Below are 23,912 nucleotides of genomic sequence, written 5' to 3' on the forward strand. Positions count from 1 at the left end.
GGAAAGAGTAAAGTTTCTGAGGTGATATAAGAACAGGTGAATTTGCTTCTAAGTTCCACTCAAAATTTCTAGTGACAAAAGTTTATTTTCCTTAGATTATGATGGTGCTTTGGTGTGGGTAGGCAGAAATTTAGGACTAGCCTAAAAGCACTTGCAAGAGGTGAGGTCAGCACTTCAAAGCAAAATAATTTAAACATGTTTGAGAGAGCAGTCAGTTTACTGTGGGTACATTTATGCATACCAAAAGGCAAAGAAGAGGGTGGTATAAAACATTTTCAAAATATTATGCATTGCATTCATAGTAAATTAAAATTCAACTTTATTTTTTTAAACAGTAATTTAAATAGTGGAATGAAAAAGCTGAATCAAAACCCAAAAGGGTAAAAAAAAAGAGGAACTAGTAACCCAAATATTTTTCAATAAGAAATCATCCTGTTTAACCTAAGGCTTTGATTGTTATTCATCCTTTGAATACAACTGTAACATTTTATACATGAAAAGTAATCTGGATAACATTAAGTGGTGTGGCTTTGTCCATTCCATCAACACCTTTCTTTGTACCATTGACATTGTATTTCCAGATGTTTCAGGAAACATTAATTGTAATTAGCAGAGAGAACTAGTTTGAACACAGACTTTGGTATGTTTTTTGAATGTGCCTTATATGTAGGGTATATAAGGAAGATAATTGTGATGTCTTAAAAATAACATATCTTTTTTGTGGGCAAGGGCAGTGCAATTTTTGACCCAGATTAGCATCTTTGAGTAAATTGAATGCACTTAAACTGATCCCTTGTAAGTGTAATTTTTATTTTTAAATATTTACAGTTTGAAAGTTTTCCGTGCTTTCCAAAAGAAGCAGCAAGGATGTTTAGTTTATATGACCCCGGTTTCATGACAGTAGTAGCAGATCTGATATCTTATCCCAGGGAAAGCATTTTTGGCCTCCCTTTTTACCACACTTATGGTGGGAGCTAATAGTCTATTTCGGCTCTAATTCAGCTGGGGAACACTGACAGCAGTGAATCTTTCACAAAGTATAAACACAATTTGTATTTATAGCATAGTTAACATTTACTAAATAGTTGGGAAAATAATCAGCATGTCTGTTTTTAGCAGGTGGGACACACTTTGTTGTGGCAGCAGTGGGTTTCAAAAACTGGAATAAAGTGATTACAAAACTGTCAGAGAACAGTAAATTTTCAAGTGTTGAATACAATAAGTGAAGAATTCAGGCAGACACAATTCAAAGTGTTGTAGAAACAATCTCTGAAGAATCTCTGGCCAGAAGTGTGCTGTGCAGATGGTATGTTTGACATAGTGCAGCACAGGAACTGTGTGTTAAAAGCCAAATAAATGTTAAGGATTAGTTTAGTTTAATTGAAAAGCAGCATTAAAAAAATGTCATAAAGTAGTGCCAGATTTAAAAAGAATAGATCAAAACCAAACAGTATTTTCATGGCCAGTTGAAGGTTAATTTGTCAACAGTGCTCAGTGCTGGATTCTGATTTCTTCTTACGAAAGTCTCATGGAGAACAATCCTGTAACAGAGATAATGTATAGAGGGGAAAGGAGGAAGATGAACGTTTTGCTGGACAAGTACCTCCTGCTAGCAAAGCCATGGATTATTGGATAATTAGAGGAAGTTAGCCTGGTCAATTTGAAGACAGAAGGCATGGTAGATTTGTACCTTATAGACTAACTAAGATGTATGTATATATAGCACAAGCTTTTGTGAATCCAAGTTCACTTCATCTGATATACATGTCTTAGTTAGTCTATAAAGGTGCATATCCTACCCTGCCTTCTGTATAGGATCATTAGCTGTTATGGCATTTGGGGCTCAAGAGTTGGAATTCTTCCAGATTGGCTTGTATTTGTGGCAGTTGGCCAACTTTTTCTTTGTGCTTATATTTAATTACAAAATTCCTTCATTTAAATAAAATGTAAGCCCTTTTTATTCTAGTATCAGGAATGCTACAGAAATATAAGAACATAAGATAGACCTGGAAGAGCTGGACATTTGTCCATCAGTTCTGGTATCCTTATTTACTCTGACCAATATGTGGTGTTTCTGAGCAAGTATGTAGGATGAACATAGGTGACCGTGCACAAGATTGCACCTAGGAGATGTGACATTTCTTGCAATTCTGCAAGGTGTGTGTTTTGACATGATGAATGTGTTTTACTTTCCTTAGTCTTAATAACTACAGCCCTTGCCAATCAGTCATAAAATTAAGTAGGTTTTCACATTATTGGAGAAAACAGTAAAAATACCAACATATTTGGGCTCTGGATATTCACTTCATTTTATGGTGTATTTGCCTGGTTCTGTTCTTCTGTTGTAGTTCCTCTCCAGGAGAAAAGATGGGAACCTTAAAAAAAATTTTTTTTTTAGAAAAAAGAATACATGAATACAGTGTCTAGTATATACAGGTTTAAAATTTTTTTTGAACATGGCTATTCTACACTTGGAAGCAGAAAAGCTCTATGGCAGTAGTAAGTTCACATAAATTAGCAGGTCAGCTGTGAGTGCTTGTTTTTTCAGCTTCTGATTGAAATTCAGGGAATAGAAATCTTCAGCCCAGTCAGTTCCCTCACCTCTTCTTGCTTGACTTGTTTTGTGGAGCTATCAGGGTGGGAGGGGGCTTGAGACCCCACTGGGCTCCTTATATTTTCATTCCTGCCTGGCTGGTCAGGTTTAGATATTTATGACATTTTTGGCCAGCATAACAGAAGGAAGTAACCAAAATGGTGTGAGAGTAAAGCTCGGGGTAGAAGCACTATGGTATTCCCACCCTTCCAAGAGTGATGGGCATGCTCTAATCTTTCTTTCAACTGCCAGGAGTGAGGAATATGAATGTATTCCCCCTTTTCCCTCCCCTGCTTTGTAAGCCCCCAAAATCAAGCAGTAAGATAGGTTTATAGACAACATCAGACGAGCAATTTTTCTTTTTCATAATGCCAACATGCTGGGATGGTTTTCATTTATTTTAGTGTGTTACTCAATAATATTTGAATTTTTTTTTAAGTAATTATGAAAATAATCCAAATGGAGATTATATCCTTTTAGATTGTTCTTTGTGTACAAAAGTATTGGTTTTGTATGAATAGATAGTATTTTATTTACAAGAGCAATAATATTTTGATATAACAGGGAAGAACCTGCTTCTTGAGTGAGGGTGCTGGGGTCATACTGAAGCTGCTCATTCCACAACAGCCTCCAGAAAGCATGCTAGTGTGAAACACAACATGTTGCATTTTATCAATATGATTAAAAAATAAAATAGTCATTGCTTTAGAAAACTGTCCAAGATTGTTTAGAAAAAAGAAAAAAAATCGAGTTAAGCTATCTGGACTTTTCAGACTGAGATGTTAGCCAAAGCAAAATGATATAACTGATTTTCTCTATTTACAAAATGCGTTACTCTTCTTAGTTGCCTGTCTGTAGTTTTCACAGGTTCTGAAATGTCTCAGATGTACTCAAAATTACTGTATGTTTGCATTTATATTGTATAATAACCAGAGCTTTTGAGAAATAGAATTTCCATTTTGTGGGAAATTAAACAATTTTCTGATTGATCTTTGTTTTAATTTAAAATATTTTGACCTATCAGGATGTTTAATTTTAATTTTTCCCCACCATGAACTGTCACCTTTTTTTTTTTTTAATGGAATGTTTCATTTTCAACAAATGAACATCTTCCAGCAGAAACATTTTGTCAAAAATTCTTTTTACCGGCTCTGGTATTCTTTTCTTAGAAGAAGTCATATTGTTTGTTCTTATATCATTGAATCAGTTAAGAATCATTTTGATGAAAATGAGTGACAAGACTGTGGACAGTTCTTGAAGCTTCCCATATGTCCCTACTGCGCTGTGTATGCTATTTTCCACATTTAATAAAAATACTATTGTTTTCATTAGTGTAATTGTTCACTTGAAATCTTTAGCTGATAAAAATGACTCTGGATTGCTTTTTGCTTTAAAATAAGCCAAATATGGTGATTGCTAAGCTTATGACATACTCTGTCCCACTCTCACAATTAATTATATTTTTGTATGCACTAAATGTTCATGTTTGCCCCATCTATGCATTTTTTAAAACATGTTTCTCAACTTTTATTTGAATTCTTTGGCCATTTTTGTCAGTCTCTTTGAAGTACCACCAGGCCTAGTTTTCTAGTTCAACTTTTTATCTGCTTATTTCCAGTAGCCAGAGATTTAGGTGTTTTGAATGAGCACATCAACGTTCCAGACAGAGATACTGTTTGAAATTATCCATGAACCCAGTGCCTCTGAACATTATTGAGTGACATTTGTTTCTGTTGGTTGTGTCTGCTCTGACTAACTGGTTTCTTTCAGATTGGCAGCTGGGATTACAATGTAGTAGATGGACAGCTGCATGAACTGGAGATTGCAGTGAGATTGTGCTAGGTCTCTTCTTAATATGCTTGGAATGTATAGACTTAGACTAAAGCAGCCTTATATCCCTGATAGGGAAATCTATTTTCACAATTGCTGTTTATTTCCTGTTTTACCTCAATGACTGCCATGTAATTAGATATAGTAGTCATACCAATTATTTATCTGGTCCCAAATACTTAATTTTCTTGTATAACATTCCTTTCTCACAGCAAACTTCTGAATATATTTAAAGGGTAGTTAGAGTGTTTTTAACATAGAGCTGTTTTCCTGGTTTTCATGTAAAACACACACGTGTACAGCTCTTTTACCAACAAGATTAGGTCTTACACATATGCCGACTCCAAGATAACAAGGAAAGCATCCCACATGTCAAAAACACATTCTCCTCAACTTTTAGGTTTTAAAAATAATGAGCAACTAGATAAGTCGCTTCCTAAAGGGCCAGTATGGAAACACTTCTGAATAATTTGAGTTAATTCAGAGATGATGGAAGTGTCTTAAAATCTGGTTATATGGTGCAGCTTTCTTTGAGAAAGTAAAGGATTTATGCTACATTTATTACAGTCCATTTTCAGTCATTGAATCCTCACTTTTGCTGTTTGATCTTTTTGTTCACAATATGGGTGGGTTAGTTTTGCCAAGCATTTTATCCCACACACAAGGATTTCGCCTACTGGCTTTATGCATTTGCAGTGTTTTAGATAAATGTATTCCTGTTTTATACCATACATTGGTAATGACTTCCTCTACAAGTTGTCAGCAGGGTTAGAATCTGTTCTTTCAGCACCAGAGCACAGACCTCTATTGCTTGAATTATAGTAATAACTGTACTGGAACTGTAGTTGGCAGCAGTAACAGTCTGTTATATTCAAAGTTGACTGTCTACGGGAAGGAACATGACGCACTCTTGAGAAGCACATCACACATCTATACAAAATACAGTGCAACTCAGTTCTTCTTTCTTTTTTTCATTTTTCCTTTTTCCTGCTTGTTAGATTTTTAATGATGAACTATGCAAATTCTTTATGTTGTTTAGAAACAGCAAAAATTATTAAAATAGAATGCTAAAGGTAAAATTGTAACTTAAAATGAGGGACTGAGTTGTTGAAGTTAAAATAACTGAAGCATTTTATTTTGACATGAAAAAATTAAACCGTTCATTTCATTCTTAAAACATTGGTTGCAAGCATGTGAATTCATGATATTAAAACTCAAGCACTGTATTTTTCCTTGGGTCAAGTGAAGTGCAGTATCTCCAGTGGCAAGTATTTTGGTGGCAACTGTTGATCCTCCTGGATCATGGCGTATGCATGAGGGCCATCCAGACCTTCGATGCATATGCCGGGCTGGAATTTTGGAGGAGTGGAGCCTGGCAGGTATAAAGCAGTAAGGAAGCCAATTGTTTTTTTTCCCAGGTGATACTTTGCCAAATCTTTACAATCTTGGTCTTTTGGGAACAGATATCTACTAAAGGGAGAAAAACTCTTTGTAATTCTATTTTCTTTACTCTTCATCCTGCTTTCAGGAATTTCATCTAATTGTTATGAACCAGGCTTGTTCTCTGTGGCTAGTATTATCTGAGTTGTAGTTTATGAGGAATTTAACTAAGAAACTTAAAATAGAATTTTAAGTAACTACCTGATTAGAATGATTTTCTATCACTGTTATCAAAAGCTGATTATAATCATGGTCCCAGAGGAAAGGGAGTCTAGTCAGTCAGCCACTAAGCCATTCAGCTGCACTGTCTGAATGGAAACCTGTCAAACATTCAGTGTTCTCGTGTGCTGCAAAAGCAACATCTGGGTGGAAGGAGAAGGAAAGCAAGTAATCATAATTGCATATTGCTTAAGCCAATAGAAATCACTGAGGAACATGTGTGTAAACCTTTTTGAATATTGAAGAGTGAGGTAGGAGTGGCAAAGAGCCAAAGTAATTATTTTTGCAAGGACTGCTCAATTCTGGACATAAATACTGGGTGAAGAGAGGGAGGATGAACCCTAAGCCTTTCCTGGACTTAGCACATATGCTGATTGAGTGTATTTTATGCTTCATAGTGTTGTTTCACCTGGTCTTTCACATAGTTGACATTTAAATCCTACCAATATACGGTAACTGAAAAATTCATATGTTTACATATGTAAAGGCATATTTTCAGAGAGGGACTTCCAATTTTCCCTGTCAATGCATTAGCATATAATAAAGCTAAGAGAAGTGTAACTATTGTATTTGTGCTTTCAGAATGTGTGGATTCTGACATTGGACTTTGCTGTCAGACTCTTTAGGAAACGTGGTACTGTGTACTGGAACATGGTTGCTGTAGGTGACAAAATCAGCCCTTGTTTCTTTAAAAGACTTTATAACTGAAGCTAAGAGTGTTATGTCTTTATTTTTTCATTCAAAGGGCCTTAACGTTTCATGATTTGAATTAAAAATGTAGTCCATTTCATTTTTCCACATCTTCCTTCACTCCCTCCTCCTACCTCCATCTCTCATATTTAATGTTATAGTTCTTTCAGACATAAGCATGAAAAAAGCAATTTTGACTTAGTTTCTGAGTGTTACTGCAAAGAAAAGTAACAAACATCTGTTTTTACCTTAACTGTATCCATATGTTCAACCTCCCTATCACCGGTCTCTGAAAAAAAATTTACAACCTTACTTGGTGGGTACTGCATACTATTGAATTTAACTTTTTTTCACAGTTAGATTAGAGGGTATGTTCAGAGACTGAAAATATCTGTGTTTAAGCAGTAGCCAAAAACTACTTGAAACTAAGCCAGGTCTTCATTTGTTTCTTTCTTCCCCTTTTTATTTTGCCAAAAAAGGAAAAATGAGAACAAGGAGGAAGAACAGGAAAGATTTGGAGGGTACAGTAACAGGTTACTATTGTAAACAAATGAAAAGTGTTCAGTGGTGAAATTTTGTCCCTAATGTTCATTTTTACAAGTTCGTTAATAGATTTTCTAATTAACATTTGACAGCTCGTATGGGCAGCATAAATGTGATTTGAGAAGCAGATAGTGTGGATTCTTAAGGATTAGTTAGGTTGTTTCATTTTCTTGCTACATGTTGCGGCATCTGGAACAATTCTAGCCATACCAAAGTTGTATTCTTACAGGGGATTAACAGGAAGAAGGCTATTTTCCAAGATATTTGAGAAGCAGTGAAAGGGAATGTTGGTCAGTGCTATCTTTTACTTTTTGGTATGCGGTAGGCATTTAGAGATAAAAGTACATAATACAGAAGGACATGTGTCAAAAAAGAGTGTTTCTTTTCATTTTCATGTTGACTTAAGTAGGTTTCATATTGGTTATACCAATTTCCCTTTATAATATGTAATTAAATGAGTTAAATCAACGTAATTCAATAAAAGCTTTTTCATCAGATGGTGTAAAAGATTCAGTGTTTTAAGATTCCAATTGTGAAGATCTTATAAAATCTGTACCATCACTTCATCAAATTCTCTTTACAGTGGTTTATATCCATAATCATATACATTTTTGAATGCCATACATATCTTCCCCCTGTCAGTGGACAAAAGGAAGCCATTCATCAGCATGATAAATGCCATTCCCAAGTTTGCCTGCGAAAATGAGGGTTAGGTGGTGAGCTATAATTTGCTAGAAAGTCAGGTAATGGCTTCTTGGCTATTATTGGTCAAATGATTGCATAGTCTAAACTGAATGGTACATTTTCTTTTTCAAAGAGGGATTAATTATTAGGGCTGTGGAAAGCTTTGATAGCCGATTCAATTCGGAGGAGGTTTGGCCCAATTTGGTGGCCGAATCTCCAAATCTGAATCAAATCAGGAGACCCATTAAAAGGTCCAAATCGAATCAGAAGCCTCCGAATTGATTTGGAGAGATTTGGTGCTGGTTCAGAGATTCAGCCATAGAATATACAGGCAGCAGTCCTCCACAACACTGGACACAGCTGCCTTCAGTTAGTAGGTCTGTTATGGTGGGTGGAGGGGGGAGGCAGATCAATACCCCCACAGCGAGGGAGGAATTGGGGCTGGGACAAGCTGCCCAGCCAGGGCTAGCTGCCCAGCTGGGGCTGGGGGGTATGGGACTTTGGGAAGGCGGCTCCCGCCACTGTGCACTGCCGCACGCTGCCAGTCTGGGAGTTGGTCTTCTGGCAGCTCTCGCCATCGGTCCAGGAGGGCATGGAAGCAAGTGTGTGCCCCCGGATCTGCGCGGGGTGGGCTGGGCTGGGCTGCAGTCTGGGGGGCTAGCCCCAGCCACCTGCCACTGGGCTGCACTCCGTGGGGTGGGTGGAGCCAGGGCTGTGCTCTGGGTGTCTAGCCCCAGCTGCATCCCGGAGTGCAGCTCTGACTCTGCCCGCCCTGCAGAGCACAGTGAAGCAGGGACTATGCGGGGGCTGCAGCCACCCTAAAATTCCCCATACCTCCTGCCACTGGCTCTGCCCCAGTCCAGGTGTACGTGTACACGCCCACCCCCATGCCCTACTGCTGCTCCCCCAGCCAGAGTGGAGCTGTGGCTTATCCAGGAGGTGCAGGGAGGCTAGGCGAGTGGTGGGAGGGCATAGCCCCTGCTCCCAGCGCCTTCTGCTGTCTGTCTGGGACACAGCCCAGCCCAGCCCGCCCCATGTAGATCTGGGGGCATATGCCTGTTCTCATGCCCTCCCAGACAGAAGAGCAAGTTCTGGACTGGCGGTGTGCAGTGGCACACAGTGGCAGGAGTCCTGCTCCCCAAGTCCCATGCCCTCCTGCCCCGGCTGGCCAGCTTGTCCCATCCCTGATCCCTCCCTCACTGTGGGGAAGTTGATCTGCCCCCTGCATGCCCCTTCCCTCCCTACCTCCACTCATCACAATAAACTTACCAGCTGGAGGCAGCTGTGTCCAGCGCCATGGAGCCTGTACTGCTGCCTGTATAGTCTATGGCCAAATCTCCAAATTGAATCGGGACAGTGATTCGAATCACCAAATTGAATCACTGTCAGTCCGAATCCAAATTGAATACTTGCTGCTTTGCAAAGGTCTACTAATTATTTCTGTCAGGAGAGAACTCATGGTCCTCGCTGACCTTCCTTATCATGAAGAGTGAATGTCTGAGTTGCCTCTGGTGGCTAAAGTGTCTTGTAGTATATTGAGTGTCCTTTGCTACACAGATGGGAACTGATTACAGTCCTGCTTTTATACGCTTCCTGTTTTGCACTGTCATCTGAAATTCAGACGATGTAATCTGTACAATAAGGTGGTGTTGTACTTACTTCTGGATTACTTTGAGGGCAGTTGGGGATGAGGAAGGAGACTTGCCCTCAAAGTGATCCAGAATTGACTTCTGCAATGTCTAAGAAAAATTCTTTCCTTCCCTTAAAATTATGGATGGGCAGGTTTTTTTGTTGACATTTGTCTGCTGCTCACTTCTGTTTACCCACCAATGCCCTAGTTTGGTTCCAGTTTTTTTTTTACTTATCTTCAAAGAAGGTAAAAATCTGCTGTATTATATATTAATGTCTTTATTAAATGTATATGCTGCCTTTCCCCAGAAAGCCTTGGCATGGCTTACAATGAAAGACAAAATAACTTATAAAATAACAGAATCAAATACAAAATAAGATAGTATATAACAAAACAAACTCCCCAAATAAAAAAAGAACTGCTCCCCCTTCCCTTGCCCCTATAGTGCCTACCTGTAGAAGAGAGAACAACTTAGGTGTCGTTGTCTGTTGCTATGCTTTTTCTACAGTTATAATTTTAGAACAGATCGTTTTATCTTTGACTGTTTGGTGGGACATGACTTGATTATGAATGTAGTTAGTGCTGTAAACTAATGAACGTGGACCCCAGTTAGTTTGGCTGTTGTGCTTCTTGGAAATTTGGGCCCGTATATCTCCTTGGAAGAGGAAATGTGGCTGCTCTGGGGCTAAGGGAACCACCTCTTTGTGAACTCTTAATCTAAGTATCAGATCTAATGTGTTCCAGGTTGCAGGCATGAATCCAGAGATAGCTTGTCGTAAACTCCCAGTACACAGTTTGACAGATTGTGTCTCACAGCATCAGAGGTGTGTATATGATCTGTGTGGTACTTGAGGATCACTCGAGACAACATGCATTGGCAAGATCACCATCAGTATCTCTACCAATTTCTACAGAAAACCTTTAGAGTGGAAATCTGTAGAGTAGTGGGAAGTGTATCTGATTCTGTCTGTTGACTAGGAGGTTAAGTGGATAAATCTAAATGATTTTTTTGGATGCTACTCTTCTTGTCTAGTTCAGTGTTTTATTGTGCAAGACATGGTTTTTATGGTGCCAGGTGAAGGTGGGAATTTTAAGTGCTGTGAAGCCTTGACTGGTAGAGAATTGATGGTAATGAATATCCACCCTCATTGAAATCAGGAGCTTAAGCTCTACTTCTGTACAGCTTCATCGTCATCTCATATCTTGTGGTTGCATTTGAAGTGTGCTAGGCTAATATTAGGTATTTCTTTTAGTATTTTTTGTTGGTATCTGTTTCCAGTGCTTTATTTTTCTGTAAAGTCCTTGCTGTGTACAGGAGCAAGTGGTTTATAATGTTGCCATCCTGTAATGGGGGTGGGAGTTAAAGGATAAACTAGATATCATGAGTGACAAAACTCTAGTCCTTCTCTGGGCATTTTGTGTTGCTTATCATGCAGGAAAGTGAAGGACTGGGTGTAGGTCTGTTGTAGAAAAATGTATCAGGAAACTAACCACTCAGAGCATTTTTTCTTTTGCCTTATCCATTATAAAGCTCAAGCTACTACTCAGTTCTGGAGCGCCTGAAGTTTTGGTTAAAAAATAAGTTGCTAGTTTCACATCATATTTGAGACCCCATTAAATGTGTTCAGTCGAAGTTCATTATTCTTACAGGCACTACAGTTTTGCCATAAATAGTTTCATATGCAGAAAATAATCTGCGCTCGCGGCTTGTTTATCACTGTCCTTTCTAGTTTACCATCAGAGCCTCCATCACAAAAAAAAAAGTCCTACTTTGAATTTCAGCTGTGTTTAAATTGCAGTGTCAAGTAAGCAATGCTGGCATTAGGAACCTTTTCTGTTGAAGTGAACAAGAGCATTTAATATGGAGACACTACAAAATAGAGAACTTGGAAAGGATAAGCAAATGTAAAGATGTACAAAGTATAGGAAAGTAACTAGTGCTTTTATGGGTGCTGAACCTAAGATACTTTTAAGAAGGCCTGGTTTTCAGGGAAAGGGGCATCTCTGGTGGGACACCCAAAATCATTAGTCTCTTTTGAAAACTTGAGCAAAAGTACAAATACTGATAGCTAGGTAGACAGATTTAGTGAGGCTATAAAGTGTCAGAATATTAACAGTTACATTGCAAAATATTAACTTTTAAGAATTGCTAAGTATGAAGTTGATTGGTAAGAGAACTAGGTGTTTGAGAGGTCTAAGTAGGATCTTAACTGTTTTAAAATCAGACAATTTAAAAGTTGTTGTATGCAGTGGAACTTTCTTCTTTTAAGTATAGATTACATGTTGTCTTCTGATCCTATCTCATTTATATTTTTATTAGTTGGCTCACTATCACATGTATAATTTATTCAAAAAGGGAAATAAAATGCGACATTATCTTTTTTTTTTTCTTAGTTATCACTATGAAACTTGACCCTGGAACTTAATGTTGGAGGCTTTCTTAGTACCTGTAAAAAATTAGCTTTTGTTTCCAGGATATGATGCAAGCAGGATAAGCCAGTGTTAGAAAGCAAAAATGGAGCCAATAAAGAGGTTTTCTTATTGTAATAGCCAGTTTCTGTTTAATATCACTGAGCAGGATGAGGTTTTGCAGTTTCTCATGGAAATAGCATCCATGGTACTAAAATGATTACCTCACTCTCAGTACCAGTGCCAAGCACTTAGCCCCACAGTGAACACACGGGGTTGATTTTCAACATGAAACAAGCCAGAAGTGTGGAATGACATATTCAGGTGACAGTTATGGTTCTATTGCCTGTAATTAGCACCTCTTAACATGCAAACCTGCCTGTGCCTTTTCCAGGCTGTTGAAGCTCAAATACGAAGTTTTGGACAGACCCCTTCCCAACTGCTTATAGAGCCACATCCTCCAAGAAGTTCTGCCATGCAGGTGGTAAGTGCCATGTTAATGCTTTGCGACCCATTATTTTGATCGTTTTTGCATTGCTGCTTTAAATATGTAGATCTTGATTTTTGATTTTGTGTATCTATAGAATCTAAAATTTGATACATTAAATTATAAAAACAACCTATGAGTGATGTGTTTGCAGGGTTGCTGACACATGCAGTGATTAATTAATTGCTATTGTCAATGTATTTGTTGTTACAGTGCTAGTGAGGGTTCGTAGAACAGAATATTTTCTTAAGTGTAATCCAAGAACGCTTGACCAACTTAATTTGTTAAACTGTACTTGTGCAGGTGAGAGCCAGTCAGCAAAAAAGATGGTGTTATTAGTTCTTTGGCGGATCCCTTGAAACCTGTAGATTTAGGAGGTGACCTCCCTTTCCCCGCTTCCCTCAGGCCTAGTCTTCCCCCTAAAATAAAGATTGCTGGGCATTCACAAGCTGACACTTGCATAGTGACAAATTTGATTCAGTGTATTTTTCAGTAATACTAGGGTGATAAAATCCAGGTACTAAGTATTAACATGGTTTCTATTTTACCTCTACTTGTATTTAATATAGTTTTATTTTATAACCATTATTTTATTATCCATTACTTTTCGTTACTGTCATACACAGTTGCAAGATCTAAAATAGCATAATTTATGTAGCCATGGATCCCTGAAACAAACATTGTGCTAGTTGACAAGTCTTTTTAAATGTTACGTTCCTTTGCTGGTTAAAGATGGATCAAGTATTTTAAAAATTAAGTCTTAGTAGAGGAATTCTGTCTATCATGTAGTTAGTGTAGAACCTGTCTGTGAAACTATTGTTGTTAGGTTAAAAATGTGACAAGAAAGTTTTAGATGAATTATACAAAATCTAAAGTTTGTATAATACAACTAAAAACACTGTCCCATAGCTATCTAATGGACTGAAGTCTTTACAGCCAACTAATTTCTCGGCTGGGTGTAGTGACTTCCTTGCTACTAACTCTCAGTCATGTGAACAGCCACTATCATTGGGTTTTATCACGTTAGTGCATGGAGACGACCTCAGTAACTACTGAACATCGAATGAAAAGTTCCATTCAGTGAAGTTAATTTTTCCTTCAACTCCTATAGCTTTTCAGAAGAGCCTACATGCAGAGACTGAAATGGAGTTTATGGCTTACTTTAACAGTTTTTAGCTATTGACATAATTTTACAGAACAGTTGTGTTAAGAATTTAAAATGCAATGTAAGAAGAAAATGGGGAAAATATGAGCAAAAGTATGTTCTCAAATGCACGTTTTATCATTATATTATTTACTAAAATTTCAAAGGTTTTTTTTCTGTGTATGCACGTGAATAGAGCAAAAATAAAAGCCACTGTGTTCTGTATTTAAGTGCACAAGCCATAATATACACCAGGTGTAGTAATTAGCAGTCACACGAAGGCTGCCTATTTGTCTGGTTTTGCTGCTGTTGCTGTATCCCCCTGTGTTTTCACACCATCAGATAGCTGGATTTAATTGAGGCCACATCAGATGAGGCATTACTGACACCTTTAATTGAATGAGCATCCAGGGAGGATTAACTCATAATATTGATTGGCTTTTAGCCACTTGCTCAGAAGGGTGTCTGGGTAGCTTATTAGTTGCTTTTATTTACACCTTTATGCAAAGACTGTAAATAGGAATTCATAGTGCAATATGTTTTTCTAAGTACTCTTAATAACTTTTTAAAAAGGAGTGATAATAAAAATGCAAATGTATTTAATTTGTTTTATTAGTTCTGTATAAATATATATTAAATGTATGCACTTATGTACACACGTATGTGCTGAAGTATTGCAGGTGGAAAACAGCCAGGAACACTTCATCAATACATTTCAATTCCATAAAGAATACCAGTTTAGTTTTTAGGGAATGGACATACTAGGAAAAATATGGCTGACAGTAGACAATATGATGATAACTCTGTATTATTGTAGACTTTCACTTTCTTTGGAAGGGAAAACGGGGCAGTGAAAATGAGTGTATTAAGTATCTGCTAATTTCTTGGCTACAGAAGTACTTATTTGATATTCACATTATGTAGATTTCCCAAATTTAAGATAAACAATATTTTGTTTTGACTTTTTGCAGCAATCTTTAGGGGGGTTAGTTCTAAGCATCCCAATTTGTGAGTAACTCGCCCTCCTCCTGCATAAAAATACTGTATTCATAGGAGTTAGGGGGTTCTTCTAGGAGGGAAAGGTATTTGCAATGTAATAGGGTGTTAACTTTGGTTCTGTGTATTTTATAAGCATGTTTCTTTACTACATTTAATTATGTTTACTTTGCAACACACTTACAATTAAGCCTCTCTCTTGTATTCAGAAGTGTTACTTCTGTGCAACATAAATACACATAGAGTAAATATCTACTGTATGTGTGTATATATAATTTATTTTAGTTTAATTTTTTTTCTCTCTCCCCGCCCCCCTCCCATTTAGCTTGTAAAGAACCTTAGTCTGCCAGCTAAATGCAGCTTGTCATTCCTGCCAACAGGAATTTCTTTTGCTCACTTCTTTGGCTACTGTGACCTCTGGCATTGCTTTCTGTGGTGTGCTGCAACTGTAGATATGAAACAAAATTCTATTGTCAGAGTCAGGCCATTGGAAATGTTGTAGTTTAACTTGCAGCATTCTGTAGTAGATGTTGACTTCAGATGTGTTGTTGTTCAGTATTTTCATCCTAATGGCAGACATGAAGAATGCCCACTCAATTTGATTGTTTCCATTGGCCTCTCTGTTATTGCTGTGTTTGCTTTCACTTGCAGTTGCTATTGGTTCTTGTATGTTTTAATCCAGTCTTCCTTCTCTTGTCCTGTCCTGTCTTCTTTCCCTCCCCTCCCCATCTCTTCTTTTTCTCTGTATTTGGGTTCTTGTTGTGTGCACTCAACAGTATCTCCTCCTGCAGAGTCCATTGATGTTCACAGACCAAGCTCAACAGGATGTCATAATGGTCCTAAAGTTCCCGTCCAACTCCCCTGTCACTCACGTAGCAGCCAACACCCAGCCTGGCCTGGCAACTCCTGCTGTGATCACAGTCACTGCTAACAGGCTGTTTGCTGTAAACAAGTGGCACAATCTTCCTGGTAAGTAAAGTTCCAGCAGTACCAGAAAGTGATATTTTTTAAAATATGGTCTATTTCAAAATTTTTAGCAGAATTGTGTTAAATTAAAATAGTGAGCATTAATCCAGCTGTACTTATTGTGACATATTGTACGCATTGCAAGTAGACAGAGTTAGGAAGCACTAAAATCCAAATGTTGAACAAATTATTCAGTGGAAATGGTTTCTTTGTCTGCTCGTTTTAACCAGAACCATCAAGTAACACGAAGAAAACATGAGCAGTAGGCCACCACTTTAATATAATAAACAGTCACATGCATCCAGTAGGCTAAACTGAAAACTGTGGTGACATACCCTGTTGCCTTCTATTAGACATCCAAAAACCAATGGCATTCAGTTAGATCAGTGTTTCTCTGGGGTACTTTGAGATCCTTTCAAGGGTGCTGTGTAGTGCCATGCAGTGTTAGCACTTTTAGATGGGCTAACATGATTCATTTTCTGAGGAGTAACTCAAGTCTACTGAGGGGCATTTCAAATTGATCAAGGGCTACCTTAAATCTAAAAACATGGAGAACCATTGAATTAGATACTTCAAGATATTTTCTGATTTAAGCAAAAAAGGCACAATATTTCTATAAGCACCCATGTTAATCTTTTTTTTTCCCCTTTTTAATTTGTTAGTCTATAATATATAGGCAGTTCTGTTTTCAACCCCAGGATTCTCCAGTCCTTATTGGTTTCATCCTTCTAACCTAATTCTAGCAGCCTCAATCCAGAGCCACAAGCAGTTAATTTCTAAAGCACCACAATGAATTGTTACATGGTCAAAGGCCATTCATTTAAAAAACAAAACAAATAAATAGCCTGGTCCATACATCAAGGGATTATCTCCTAATATGTGAAACATGGATTCATGTAAAGGTGTATGGACCCATGTTCCTCCAGTTACATTCTGGGGAAAAAAATGAACCCCAGCATCCTGTTCTAACTATTGTTAAATCACTGATTCACCAACATGTAAATGGTAACCTCAGTCAAACACCATTTCACCTGTGCAAGAAGCTCTTTATCTGGCTAGCAGAACTGTGGATAATACTACCTGCATTTGGATGGAAATAGGAGGACAGCAGCTTTCCAAATTATTATATGACCACAAACTTCTTTTCAGTTGTCTGAGAATCAGAAAACCTCTATGAGGTTATATGTTTTAGCAGTCGTATTTGGAAAAAAATACCCTTTAGGTGTTCTAAAATGATAGGTGTTGACTGTTTTTTCCCACACTTCTGCTGGTTGATGATCTGTGCCAGAGCAACAAATGCTTGACATGGCAACCTCCATATCCTGGTTCTGTTCTGACCTCTGAAATGGCAGTGCGCTACGCTAATCCTCTGAACCACTGTCACCTAAGGGCATTTCAGGAGTGTTCTCTCTGCAGAGAAATGGGAGTAATGATATGCATCAAAACCCCTTTCAGAAAAAGTACACTGATCACTACTCTAGGCTACTGTGGGTTACTTTTGGGAAAGATGGATGTAGCTTCCTGAAGTAAAGGCAGGGTAGAGCAATAAATACTTGGCATCTGCTTCTATGATCTTGAGAACCACTAGCCTTTTGAGGCATCTTGACAGGAAAGTTCAGTTGGTTAGTTGCTGGGTTGTCACTGTTACTATTAAAAAATCCCATACCTGCCTCTCTACCAGTCTAATAGCTTTACCAACCAGGCACCCATTCCCAAGTAAGCCCATCTAGACAGGGCAGGAACCTGTACTCTATTGGTATTTAATTGTTCCTGTATTTATTTATTTCCATTTAAAGTACATAATCAAGCTGGTGATGTTAATTATTTATAGTAAAATGTACTTGTCCAGGTATTTGAGGAAATGTTACACTTAAGATTGATCTTTTATACCTGCTTGCTCTTCAAAAGGTGTTTTGCCTTTATTTTATTGTAAGGGTGGAAATAAAGCAAAGTTTGACTGAAACTGAAAGAAAACCAGGAAGAAAACATTTTAGTGATATACCAGATGTAGGCTTGTAGAATTATTTGTTTAGCTTTATTCAGACTTGTGAATAAGTGCTTTTTGGAGATGGATGAAACATTAAATACAATGAGACCAGAAGATCCCTGTCTCCATCATGAACTGACATTTTTTAAAGTCCTTTGTGTTTTGCTGTTCAAAGCAGGCTTTTAAAAAGTAAAGGGGGAAAAATACTATTTGCTACAGTCAGCAGATGGTTGTCACATTTTGTTTCCAGTGCTCTTTACCACTTAATTTTGTTTTGTTGCGACAGGAGAGGTTGCCAGTAAAGCATCTGCTGTAGCTTATGGCTCAGGATCGGAGCTGCTGCTGATGGCACAGATTCAGAATAGCACTAATCTAAAATAAATGTTTAATAAGCAGCCATGAAAGCACCTGGAATTTTTTTATTTAGTAAAGGCAGAAGAAACTTGGACGACTAAACAGTTGTGTGTAGGGATTGATTTATGAAAATTTATGTGGCTTAACATGTTAAAATAATGCAGAGTTTTAAAATATTCTTTCCTGAATTCCAGCTCATCAAGGTGCTGTACAGGACCAGCCATACCAGCTGCCAGTGGAAATCGATCCTCTCATAGGTCTGTCACTTCCTTCTCTCTTTGCGATTCATTAAGCTCTGTATGGTGGCCCTGAAGTGTAGATTACGGTTGTTTTTCACTTGCTGGTTGCTGGGAATGGAATTTTCCTGATAAACCATTTGCATGCAAATTGGAATGCAATGAGCTGTGGCTATGCTGGTATTTCATCAACTCCCCCTCGTTGGTTTGCCTAATTTGAACAGGCCTAGGACGTGTGTCAGTGAAAATTAATATGGATGCTGTAATAATGTGTGATTGAGAATGTGCATGAAGTACTGTCAGGATAATATTGGATCTTTTCATCACTCAGACTTGTTGATGAGCAGGAGCGAGGCACGTTATGATGAATTGGTGCACCGGTAATGTGATGGAGCTCCTTTGCCGGGGAAATTTTCATAATAACAGTGGGGTTCTTAACAGCACCGTGTTGTGAAAAATAAAACCATGGTGCCAGAGCTTCATCATTAAAGGAGATCAATCCTTTCTTCATAGACCTGCTGTTCAGGCTGAGGGGATTAATGTGCAATTGCAAAGCGGTTCCAAAGTTGAATTATATTGCCCAGCCAGTTTTAGTGTTAAGATATTAGTATTCATTTTTTCTAGGGCACTGCATCTTTTGGAGCGCCATCAGCAGTTAAATGTTTTTTCTTTTATTAAAAGGGGAGCAGAGTCATGCTTTTGTTTAAGTGTGTATAATAGATTATTTTATGAATTGTTGAATTGGTGTTTTGCATTTTAACACATGGGTCAGGTTTTTTTACATTTATAAACCCTTATTTTTGGGGAGAGTTTACTATTTGGTTATAATTCAGCTGCCTGCAACTTGGTTCATTATGTTGCCTTACAAGAAAGTGTTTTAAAAACAGGAATAACTTCCTAATTTTCTGTGTGACAAGGAAAAATATCAACTGTCTTTTAAAAAATTTTCATACTTAAAATGTAGCTCATTTGAAAAAAAAACAAACAAGCCCTCTTATTCTCAAGCTAGTATTCTATTGCATGAAAATGGGAGCTGGATTAGCAAACCAAGAATAATCATTTATTCTTAATCTAGAGTTTTGCCTGACTCTTGAATGTGGTGGTATGGTATTCTTGCATAGTAGCCAATTTACCATAGTAGAGTAAAATAACTTGTCTATTAGATCAATTGGAATTAATATTCCAAAATTATATGTACATCATAAATTCATAGGTACTGCATAATACCTGTCAATAAGACTGCAGTGGTTTCAAAACAGCCACTGAATTATATTGAATAAATTATATGATGACTAGAATATATATGATGCATAAGCTAAATGACATCAAGTCTAAAAAAAAATCTAAACACAAATTGGTGGATAATTTTAAAATTCAATTTTCCAAATATTTTCTGGTATTTTTTCCTACATTTCTCTTATCTCAAGCCTACCTGTGTACTAGAATGCTTAACATTTAAAACAGTGAGGTAGAAACTAATAGTGTTGTATGAAACCTGATATTGTCATACATTAATTATAATGCCCGCATTTTGATAAATTTCAGTGTAAATGGAAGAATATAAATCAGACATCAAAAGATGTTTAAAAAACACAGTTAAACACCCAAGGAATTCACAAAGATTTACAAAAGCCAGTATAATTTTGCGTGTCTGGCTACATTTCCATCTTCCCTATTATAAGGAACATTGGAAAAAGAGATTCAGTTTAGATGTGCCTTTACATTTTTACTATTTATCAAAACCATACATGCTATTCAGGTTAGCATTTCCAAAGAGAACATTTACCTTGAATTTTTTGTAATACAGACCCACTTAAAATAAATGCAAAACCTCTGAAACTTGGTTTAAAGTTTTTTCCCCTCTATATCTGTTCATTTAGTAAGTTTCCTAGCGGCACCCAAATTCCTTTGGACATATTTAAAAATAAAATGTTTAAAGGCTTTTTCCTAGCACTGTTAAGTACCTTCACTGAGCATACACTAGTAATTGTATGGATAATATTAAAGGTTTCTAATTGTGACTAGACACATTTATCTAGAAATGGCACCTAAGAGAACTACAAAATTATACTTTTATGGTTGTAGCAGGAATCTTGTTGTAATCTTAGTCATAAGAAGGGATTCATGTTACTCTCCTTCTGCAGTTCCACAAGGAGGATGTTATAAAATAGTAATGTTTGTTATGAAATGAATTTTAGATCTTGGCATACAACACTTTCTGAATGACTGGTTCACAGCAAACCTGTGTGTTGATTGTTTCTTGGTTTTTGTGTGTTGTTGTTTCATAATAATAATATAGAGCATGCATTTATAGAGGACTATTATTACTTTGAGGCCTCAACTGAAATGCAGTCCTGTTGTGTTTCCTGTGAAAACACACAGTTATAGTCCCTCTACTGAATTGTTTACAATATAAATAGGTAAGACACCGAAGGTTAGGAAGTGTTATCATCATTTTACAGACAGGGGAGACAAGACATGGAGATTACACACTTGATCCAAAGCCCTATGAAAGTCCATCTCCTGCATGGGTCTGTACTAGAGCTGGGGACTCAACTCACCTGAGTCTAACTAGTGCCAAAGCTACAGAATCAAACTTTTTTCTTCCTGTTTTTACTGTTCTCAAGTGAATCTTCCACAAATCCCCAAGTGTGAGGAGTACAATACTGCCAGAAAGCGCCCTCTCAATATAGGCTCAAATAAAAACCCTCAGACCTTCTCATAGATGGGCTAGTAGCAGTTGGTTCTAACTTCATCATTTGGGCTGAAGTTTCAGATCTTTCTAAATGTTTGAGCTATGTTTTTTCATGCTTTCTGCCTGTCTCAGGCATATTGTATTTTTTGTTTCTTTTAAAAAAATACTTTAGGCAAAATGGTTCAGTTGTTTCCAAGAATGAAGCCAGTGAAAAGTACGTTATTTTTCCAAGGATAAATTCTACTGAAATTAAAAAACAACCCTCCTTCCCCCCGCCCTCCCATCCCCTTCCCTCCCCGCCAAACCACACTTGCACATACACACACTCTCTCTCTCTTTCTCTGTCTCTCTAGTGTTGACAACCCCTTTGGAGGATGGTTTTGAAATTTGGCAGGATAATAGCCTTTGTGCCAAGGATGTGTCTTTTGCCATCCCTGTCACAATTGGGTTCAGATTGGCTGAGTTATAATCCTTTGAAAGCAGAGATCACACAAGCTCAGTAGAATCAATTGGAATCTGGTATATTTTTTCTAAAGAATCTGTCTACACTGAATATGCTCCAGCATGGGGATGAGCAGGATGTTTCTGTAGTTATCAGTCTGGGGTGCAGTGTGCCATACTGAAGTCAGGTCTGAGCCACTGACCTGAGAGCTGGATGACTCTCACTATTGTGCTCCATGAAAAGCCCCAAACTATGCACTGGCAGCATAAAGAAGTAGGCTACCTAACTTAATGCAGAGGGGACAGGTGCCATGGAGAGGAATGGGAAAATAAATTTGGGGTGTCCCAGAATTTGGATGAGGAGTTATGAAAAGGAAAACCAGGGGTAGGAGCTTGTGAGGAATGAGGGAAAGGGTGCAATTGGAGAGCAGGGATGTAAGGAAGAGCTGGATTGCATGAGAAGCCAGGAGTGGTTAACTGGGACTGGCACATGGGGATCTGGATCTATACCTTCTAGAAACACTTCCCTCTAGACTGTGAACAGATTCCCAGGCTTTGCCATTTCTCTGCTGACAGCAGATAACTGTGGAAAGCCATTAGCAACGTGCACACACATCTCATTCCCCTCCACTACTAGACTATATGGATGATGGCAGCCTGCTTCTGCTGTCAGGTATTTAGCTGTTGCAGGTTGCAGAAATGAATCCAGTTGGTCCAAAGGATCTAGCCCTGCTGATGAGCCATGAGATGGTCAGTAATTGCCAAATGATGAAATTTCCAGAGAAAGGGGTTGGTTTGCCTCGTCTGTATTAAAACGTCTCTGCAACTTCACTTCAGTCTTCTTGTGCCTGTACATGAAAATTTAGTTCTTAATTTCATGATCATGTACTATTTTGTCCCACCAACACTCTGTAGTGGTCAGTCTGGGGTGCAGAAGTTGGAAAGCATGTAGTGAATTAGGTGTGGGACTGCAGAAAGAGAAAGGATGATATTTTGATTAAGGCAGTTGAATGCTGCCCTAGAGAACTGGAGTCTATAGCTGCCTCTGCTATAGAGTTCCTATGTGGTGCTCAGCAAATTTTTGAACCTGGCTTTCCTAGGTATTCGCAAGTTGCAGATCTCTCATTTTCTTAGTAACCAATTTGAAACTTTGTTTCCAAAATGCAGATGTAGAGAGCACTTGCAGCTACAACTGAAGTCACTGGGTGCTATACTTTGAACATAAAAAAGGGCTGCATAAAAGCTATTAAAAAAATAAGGTCCCAGGCATCTCATATTGGACATTCAAAATCAGTGATCTCAGTCTTTCAGTGGGTTTCTCCATTTGTAAAATAGAATAATGTCACCTCTCGACTCACAGGGATAGAGTGAAACTAAAGCTATTGGAGCATGTTTGTTTAAAAGCACTATGGGATCTGATCCGTAATCCCCAAAATTGTGTCTCCTGCCATCACACACATGCATAGAAAGAGGCATATTTATGGCATCAGGGATTAGATCTTGATTGTGCCCTTTGTACTTGCCAGGATCATGATCCTGGGACTAGGGCTGACAGTCAACTGATTGTTGGCCCTGGGACCACACCTGGGTCAGTTTGAGACAGGATAGTACCAGGGTTGTTAGAGACCACATATGGTTTTTGGATCAGGACAGACAGTAAGCTAAATGTTGGAACTGGCCCTGGGGAGCCCTAGAAATACTACGTGTTCAATTTAAGGTGCCATACAAACTAGCCATAATAATGTTCTACATAGTATGTGAAACATTTTTATGGCTGGTTTGCCATTTTATAGCACCTTAAATTGGGTGCACATGTAGCTAGCACCCTTTCCAGTTATGCTGTAACACATTAATCATAGCATAAATGTTACATGTAGAGGGGTCATAAATTAAATAATGTATATGAAGCACTTAGATGCTACAGTGATATGTGCCAAACGAGAGCCCCTGAAGCAATTAATTATTCTATATTTAGTGCAGTGTTTCCATAGCCTGTACATGAGCCGTATGCTGAGCAATGCAGGGAAAACAAAATATTGAGAAAGTCTTGATAAGTGAGCCCCTTATATTCTCTGTGTGTATAAAAATAGAAATTCATATGATAAAAATGGACCATGATCATGTAATCAAAGACTGTCATAATGCATTCACAAGAGGGAATCAAGGAGGTGCAGGTAAACTTAATTCCTAATGCCTTTATTTTTTAACTTTTGATTGTTTACCTTTGCAACGTTAATGTGTGTGTGTGTGTGTGTGTGTGTGTGTGTGTGTGTGTGTGTGAGAGAGAGAGAGAGAGAGAGAGATCTATAAATAAGGCCCATGGAAAACCAGCTGAAATAATCTGCTTTTAAATAATCTCTTAATATATGGTTGTAAGATTCCTTCCTAAAATCTAATTGCTATGAACAGGGAATATGGAAATAACTATCTATAAAAACAAGATAGTGCACCTTGCGACTATATGTCTTAGGTTATATGAAGTATTTTAAGTCTTTTGCCATTTTGATCTCTCATTGTGTTAAGCTCAGAACACCCTTCCCCGCCCCCCCCCCCCCCCCCCCACACACA

The 23,912-nt window shown here is 37.9% G+C and overlaps 1 protein-coding gene across 1 annotated transcript in view; it reads left to right on the forward strand.

Moving 5' to 3' along the window:
* Positions 1-23,912, forward strand: part of LRBA (LPS responsive beige-like anchor protein) — a 621,066-nt gene that overhangs the window by 556,489 nt on the left and 40,665 nt on the right. The window contains 3 exon segments of the mRNA XM_025198536.1: positions 12,433-12,522; positions 15,442-15,634; positions 18,167-18,229. Coding sequence (XP_025054321.1) covers positions 12,433-12,522; positions 15,442-15,634; positions 18,167-18,229 — 346 coding nt within the window.

Source organism: Alligator sinensis, unplaced genomic scaffold (assembly GCF_000455745.1).
Source record: "Alligator sinensis unplaced genomic scaffold, ASM45574v1 scaffold169_1, whole genome shotgun sequence".
Lineage (NCBI taxonomy): Eukaryota > Metazoa > Chordata > Crocodylia > Alligatoridae > Alligator > Alligator sinensis.